The sequence below is a fragment of the Alexandromys fortis genome, unplaced genomic scaffold (genome assembly GCF_014885135.2).
Source record: "Alexandromys fortis isolate MF-2015 unplaced genomic scaffold, M_Fortis_MF-2015_v1.1 scaffold_167, whole genome shotgun sequence".
Classification (NCBI taxonomy): domain Eukaryota; kingdom Metazoa; phylum Chordata; class Mammalia; order Rodentia; family Cricetidae; genus Alexandromys; species Alexandromys fortis.
The window spans coordinates 3,447,477-3,455,285 of NW_026068050.1; the positions used below are offsets into that span (position 1 = coordinate 3,447,477).

The window sequence follows — 7,809 nt, forward strand, 5'->3', positions numbered from 1 at the left end:
TGAAGAAAGTTAGGTAGCAGTAGAGTTTTACATTGGAAGGTCTGGTACAGTTGATTTCAGCAATTCAAAGAGCTAAGGATGTTTGAGGACAAAGACTGTGGCTCACTGGGAGAATATGTGCCTCTAGTGCATTAGGAGCAGGGGGCACTGCTGGTGTTTTCTTGGTTGGTTATTGTTTCGTTTTGAGATAGGGTCTCCGTGTGTAACCAGTGATGACTTTAAACTCCTGTTCCTCCTATCACCATATCTCAAGCCCTGAGATACCATACTTGGCATTACTGGTTTTTTTTTTTTATTTTCTTTAAAAACTACTTGATATACAATTTTGGTGATGGTGGTTGGTGTTTAGTACTATCTTGAGTTCATGGTAGACCAACGTAGTATTTTTAAATTTTTCATATGCCAGTAATGGGGTAAACATTTTAAGTGAATTGTGTTACTCTAAGCAGTTGTGTGGGTGTGTACTGTGTTCTAGGTGAAACCTGACTTCTGCCAGACTGTGCTGCCATACTTGATCCATGATGTCTTACTCCAAGATACACATGAATCTTGGCGGACTCTGCTGTCTACACATGTCCGAGGATTTTTCACTAGCTGTTTTAAACACTTCTCACAGGCAAGCCGATCAGCAACTCCTGCAAGTTCGGATTCAGGTATGCTGTTCAGTTGTTAATGTTTATACTGTAAACTTCTCAGCCTTAGAGAAAGATGGTTCAGTAAATAACAGGGCAGCTTACTGTGCATTCTGTATGTCTGGCATTGTGCTTGTAATGTTTGTAACAACAGAGCTCCCATTTTAGATAAAAACGTAAACTTATCCACATGTTTGGTACCATGGTAGAGGTAGGTATGATGGAATTTTTATATTTTTAGACCTCTGGCCAACTACTTTTTAAAAACTTTTTATCACCAAATCAGGCGTATTTTTGTAGACAATAAAGGTTCTATAAGTTTTTTGAAAAATAAATTATTCAAAAAGAAAAAAATTAAATTGCTCATAATCATATAATCTAAGATATCTACATTTGGATTCATATGTACATAAGATCTGATATTCTGCTACAAAGTAGGGTGACAGTTGATAATAATAATGATTGCATATAAAAACCTTTTGGTTTGTTGGAAAGTACATAACCTGAGTTTGATTCTCAACACCACATTGGGTAGCTCACCTGTAACTCCAGCTCCATGGGGACCTGACACCTCTTTCTTCCATGGGCACTTGTCTTCATGTGCATATACCTACACATTTTTAAAAAAATCTTCCTAAAACACACTGAAGAATAGTTACTATGTTTTTATTATACTTAATTTTTTATTTGATATTTATTTTTGTCATAAATATTTTTATTGATATTTATTGAGCTCTACATTTTTCTCTGCTCCCCTCTCCCCTTCAGCCCTCCCCCAAGGTTCCTATGCTCCCAATTTACTCAGGAGATCTTGTCTTTATCCACTTTCTACTTCCCATGTAGATTAGATCTATGTAAGTCTCTCTTAGGGTCCTCATTGTTGTCTAGGTTCTCTGGAATTGTGATTTGTGGGCTGGCTTTCTTTGCTTTATGTTTAAAAACTACCTATGAGTGAGTACATGTGATAATTGTCTTTCTGTGTCTGGGTTACCTCACTATAAATGATGTTTTCTAACTCCATCTATTTTCCTGCAAAATTCAAGATGTTATTTTTTTCTGCTGTCTAGTACTCCATTGTGTAAATGTACCACATTTTCCTTATTCATTCTTTGGTTGAGAGGCATTTAGGTTGTTTCCAGGTTCTGGCTATGCCAAACAATGTTGCTATGAACATAGTTGAGCACATATCCTTGTGGCACAATTGAGCATCCTTTGGATATATACCCAAAAGTGGTATTACTGGGTCTTGAGGAAGGTTGTTTCCTAATTTTCTGAGAAATCGCCACACTGACATCCAAAGGGGTTGTACCAGCTTGCATTCCCACCAGCAATACTTAAATTTTTGAGGAGATAGATATACTCCTGATTTAACCTCACTAAAACATTATAGAATACATACTTATAGTGAAAAAATCAAATGGCATCTCATTAATATGTATGATTTCAGTTCAATTCAAAAGTAACAACTTGTCCGAAAGAACATACAAATATCAACACAGACATGGCTGCCCCACCTTTGATCTTATTAGACTAGAAGTTGTTCATCAAAATGATCTGGAATATGCTTAATGAAATTTTGGGGAAATTGCTGAATTAAAAATCTTAAAGTATGGGTTGATGTGATGGTTTTAATGGGTAAGGTTCCTTGCCACCAAAAACTGATGACCTGAGTTCTTGAGAAACCCACATAGTGGAAGGAGAAAACCAACCTGCTCAAGTGTCTCTTTTCTGATCTCCATACGAGCTCCCTGCCTGAGTGCCCACATGTACAATAACTATTTTAAAGTCTATTTTAAAAAATAATTTAAGATAATGTAAAAAATCTAAAATAAAAACTCTTGATGAGACTTTGTTAGCTGTCTACAATATATCACCTATGTTTAATTGGGGAAAAATATGTGATCCATAGGTATAAGTAATAATTTGAAGTTTATTTTAAGTATCTTTTAAACAGCTTTACCACTTATGTTTATACTCTGATCACTTAATAGCAAAATTATCTAGTTTTGTCTTTAGAGAGGGCTAATAGAGAGCTAATATTTTTATTACCTTAAATGAAATTTTGGACTTTACATATATAAAACTATTATTGAAATGGCAATAAATGTAGATTCCTGTAAATCTTTTTTTTTTTATTTTTTTTTTTATTGAGAATAAGAAAAAAAAAGTTTCCGCCTCCTCCCAGCCTCCCATTTCCCTTCCCCTCCCCCACTCTTCTCCCCCTCCCCCCTCTCTTCTCCCCCTCCCCCCACTCCTCTCCCCCTCCCTCTCCTATCCAAAGAGCAGTCATGGTTCCCTGCCCTGTGGAAAGTCCAAGGTCCTCCCCCCTCCCTCCATGTCTAGNAACCTCATTAGCAATCAGGGAAATGCAAATCAAAACAACTTTGAGATATCATCTCACACCTGTCAGAATGGCTAAAATCAAAAGCACCGATGATAGCCTTTGCTGGAGAGGCTGTGGAGGAAGGGGTACCCTCATCCATTGCTGGTGGGAATGCAATCTTGTGCAACCACTTTGGAAATCAGTGTTTCGGTTTCTCAGGAAATTCGGGATCAACCTACCCCTGGACCCAGCAATACCACTCTTGGGAATATACCCAAGAGATGCCCTATCATATGACAAAAGCATTTGTTCAACTATGTTCATAGCAGCATTATTTGTAATAGCCAGAACCTGGAAACAACCTAGATGCCCTTCAATGGAAGAATGGATGAAGAAAGTGTGGAATATATACACATTAGAGTATTATGCTGCGGTAAAAAACAATGACTTCTCGAATTTTGCATGCAAATGGATGGAAATAGAAAACACTATCCTGAGCGAGGTAACCCAGACCCAAAAAGATGAACATGGGATGTATTCACTCATAATTGGTTTCTAGCCATAAATAAAGGTCACGGAGTGTATACCTGGTGAACCTAAAGAAGCTAACGAAGAAGGTGAACCCAAGAAAAAACATATAGTTATCCTCTTGGCTAAGGGAAGTAGATAAAATTGCCGGGGACAAAATTGGGATCTTGGGGGTGGGGTGGGTTGGGGATAAGGAGGGACAGGGAGAGAAAAGTAAGAAGGGGAGGATTGGGGGAACTTGAGGAAACAGGAAGATTGGGATAAAGGAAGGTTGGATAGGGGAGCAGGGAAGCACATATCTTAGTTAAAAGAGCCACCTTAGTGTTGGCAACAGACTTGATTCCTGTAAATCTTAAATGCTGTATCTGTTTCTGGTGTCTGGAAGTCTCACACCTTTACTTGAATGTATCACATGAATCTCAAACTCAGTTATGTAAATAAAAATTCATGGTGCTTTGCTGCCCACATGGAGACCCTTCTCACCCTCTGCGTACCTAGTCTTGCCAGGTCTGTTTGCTCATTCACCATCATCCTTTCTGCTTTCTAGCTCTGATTCAGAAAGTTGAGATGCCCTCACTACCTTCTGAACTCTACTTACTACTAACCATCTCGGGTACACATTTTTTAGCATTTAGTTTTTTGAGACAGCAACTCAAATTCTCCTCATATAGCAGTGGAAGACTTTGAACTTCTAATTCTCCTGTGTTTACCTCTCAAGTGTTGGTATTAGAGGCACATGCCATGACACCCAGTTTATACAGTGCTGGAGATCGAGCCCAGGGCTTCGTGCAGGCTAGCACAACACTCCTTCCAACTGAGCTGCACTCACCCCATTGGACTCTGCTGACTTTTCCTGGTACTCCATACTTTCCCTTCTCCCACCGACCAGTATTTTGGCTTCAGATGTTACTTTCTCCTTCAAGCTTTTCTTAGTCCAGGTGAGGTCACTCTCACATAAATTCTACAGCAATCTCAACCTTTCTGTCACTCCTCTTATCACACCATATTAAGAGCCTCCAGGCTAACCAGTGAGTTCTGTGTGCAGAAGCAGTCTTGATTTGTTCATGATTGCGAATGTACTAAACACCCAGCACATAAGACATCTCAAGCCAGTAGGTACTGCTTCAGAAACAAATTACAATTGGCACCATCAGTTCTTGTTTATCCTATAACATATTGTTTCTTTTGAAATAAAAGGAATGGCGTGTTGAAATAGTAGCGGCGGCAGGGCTGCGTCCCCGGCACCCAGCCGCCCGCATGGCTAGCTTATGCCCAGAAATAATTACACGGAAACTGTATTCTTTCAAACACTGCCTGGCCCGGCTAGTTCCAGTTTCTTATTGGTTAGCTCTTACATATTGTTCTAACCCATTTCTAATATTCTGTGTAGCCCACGAGCTGGCTTACCAGGGAGGATCTTAACCTGCGTCTGTCTGGAGCGGGAGAACCATGGCGACTCCTTCACTAAGCTTCTTTTTCCCAGCATTCTCTTCTGTCTACTCCGCCTACCTAATTTTCTGTCCTATGAGGGCCGAGGCAGTTTCTTTATTATTAAGAAATCACTCCCACATCAATGGCGCTAAATTAAATTGATTTAAATTTATTAAGAAGCATTTTTGTTTTGGGTAACCACCCATCAGTGTAGAAGGAGAAGGACACAGACAAGAAAGTACTTTTATATCACTCTGAGAGTCAGAAGAGCTATTTCTGTTTCTTTTAGAGCCAGAGCACTTTCTCCGATGCTGTTTCGATAAAAAGTCACAAAGAACAATGCTTGCTGTTGTCGACTATTTGAGAAGGCAGAAGAGGTAATGTGGTAACAGTTGTTTCTCAGGTTGGGAACTGAGCACTGTACCTTCCTTCTGGCTACATTTTAGCTTGATTGTTTTATTTGCAACTGCTTCAGACTGCTAAAATTAATGGGTAGGATACTTCTATATTTTAGTAATCTGTATGCAGCACAACACTTAGGTCAAGTGTGGGGAACTGTTGGTTCTTGTCCCAGTTGTCCAGCAGGCATACTGCTGTGGCTAAGTCATGCTCTAATGAATGTGAGAAAGAAGTATATCGTTTTCCCAGATTGTTCTCAGTACTGCTGCTGCTGCTCATTAAATAGTTCTTAGAGTACCGAGAGTCAGATGTCTCCTTTATCATCTGTGTTATAAGGTAAAGCTTTTGTTGCTGTGTGCCATACTTACCATGAAAATCTCTAGAATTTTTGTGATATGACAGAATTTAGGTAAGTTACTTTGCAATATAGTGTCTTTGTTTCTATTGTTATTTTTTAACTTTCTTTTTATTCTTTGTGTTTTTTCACATCATGCATCTCCAACCCATTTGTTTCTCCATTCCTTCGTAGCCACCCTCTGCCCTTGCAACCTTTCCCCCTCAAATAAAAAAATTTAAAAGAAAAAAGGAAAAATTAGTCTCGTCGTGGAAGCTGTAGTGTTCATTACAACAGAAAAGACATGTGTATTACTTTCCCATCACTGTGACAAAATACCCAATGAGAGTAGCTTAAGGAAAGGAAGGAAGGGTTGATTGTGGCTTTTAGTTTGAGGTGTATGTTTGGCTGTGTTGGGGGAAGGTATGGTGGCAACAACAGGAGGCAGGTGATAGCTTTTTCTTCATTTTTAGGAAGCAGAGAGTCATTGATGCTGGAGCTCAGCTTTTTAGCACAGGATCTGAGCTCATGAAATGGTGCTACCCATATTCAGGGTGGGTCTTCTCACATCAGTTAACTTAGTCTAGAAATCTGTGAAAAGACATGCCCAGAAGTTTGTATCCACGGTCTTCCTAAATTCCATCAAGTAGTCAGTTAGAATTAGCCCATCACAGTTTATTTTTCCTGTCTGAGAAGAAACCCTGTTTTCATACTGAAAGTGGTTATGAAGCTGTCCTTTGCAACTGATGATGTAAAGTGTGGGTGCAGAGCCCAGATTTGTATGGCGTGATAATTGGTAGTTTTCTGCAGATTCTCTGAGAGGTTTATGAGTCAAGACCATTGAGAACTGGACTTTAGCCGGGCTGTCTCAGAATGGTTTATACATTTATACCATACACTAGAGAATTGTGGCTTTCAGCTCTGTTCTGTACCATTGTGCTTCTTGTGTTAGCAGTGACATGGCATCGTGTTTACTTCCTCTTCAGGCCTTCTTCAGGAACAGCTTTTGATGATGCTTTCTGGCTGGATTTGAATTACCTGGAGGTTGCAAAGGTGGCTCAGTCTTGTGCTGCTCACTTCACAGCATTGCTCTACGCAGAGATCTATTCAGATAAGAAAAGCATGGATGAACAAGAGAAAAGGTAATGGATTTTGACATTTTGGTTTTTAAATTTGTATTAATATTGTTTCAATGAAATTATGTAGTAAAGATAATTTTCCCCATTTCTCCATTTAAAAGACACTTTAGCCAGAATTTTTTTTTATTTATTAGATTTAAAAAAAAATACCAATCCAAATTCCCACTCCCTCCTCTCCTCCCAATACCTTCACACACTCTCCCACCCCACCCCCCCTCTAGTCCTAAGAGAGGGCAAGGCATTTTACTTTGTGGAAGGTTCAAGGCCTTCCCTACTACATCTAGGCTGAGAAAGGTATACATCCAAAGAGAATAAGATCCCCAAAAGCCAGTACACGCAGTAGAGATAAATCCCAGTGCCACTGCCAATGACCCCTCAGTCTTCCCCCACCATACAACTGTCAACCACATTCAAAGGGACTAGTTTGGTCCTATGCTTGTTCCTTCCCAGTCCAGCTGGAGTTGGTGAGCTCCCATTAACTCAGGTAAACTGTTTCAGTGGATGAACCCTTCATGGTCTTGACCTCCTTGCTCATATTCTCACTCTTCACCTGGACCTTGGGAGCTCAGTCCAGTACTCCGATGTGGTTCTCTGCCTTTGTTTCCATCTGCTGTTGGATGAAGGTTCTGTGGTGATATTTAAGATAATCATCAGTCTGACTACAGGGCAAGGCCAGTTCGGGGCCCCTCTCCTCTGTTGCTTAGGCTCTTAGCTGGGGTCATCCTTGTGGATTTCTGGGAATTTTTTTAGAGCCAGGTTTCTTGCTAACCCCACAGTGGCTTCCTCAATCAAGATATCGCTTTCCAACTTAGTAAGGTAGTGCCGAATTGTTTCTTAAAGTGATTGTACCAGTTTGTATAGTTAGCAAAAGTAGTTGAGCTGGGCGATGGTGGTGCACGCCTTTGATCCCAGCACTTGGGAGGCAAAGGCAGACGGATCTCCAAGAGCTCGAGGCCAGCGTGGTCTATAAGAGCTAGTTCCAGAACAATGAGAGTGGTTACACAGAGAAACCCTATCTTGACA

The 7,809-nt window shown here is 40.2% G+C and overlaps 1 protein-coding gene across 2 annotated transcripts in view; it reads left to right on the plus strand.

The window, feature by feature from the left end:
• Positions 1 to 7,809, plus strand: part of Atm (ATM serine/threonine kinase) — a 102,015-nt gene that overhangs the window by 57,192 nt on the left and 37,014 nt on the right. For both annotated transcript variants that reach the window (XM_050119423.1, XM_050119424.1), the window contains 3 exons: positions 476 to 653; positions 5,204 to 5,291; positions 6,634 to 6,789. In XM_050119423.1, the coding sequence (XP_049975380.1) occupies positions 476 to 653; positions 5,204 to 5,291; positions 6,634 to 6,789 (422 nt within the window). The remainder of the gene's footprint in view (positions 1 to 475; positions 654 to 5,203; positions 5,292 to 6,633; positions 6,790 to 7,809) is intronic.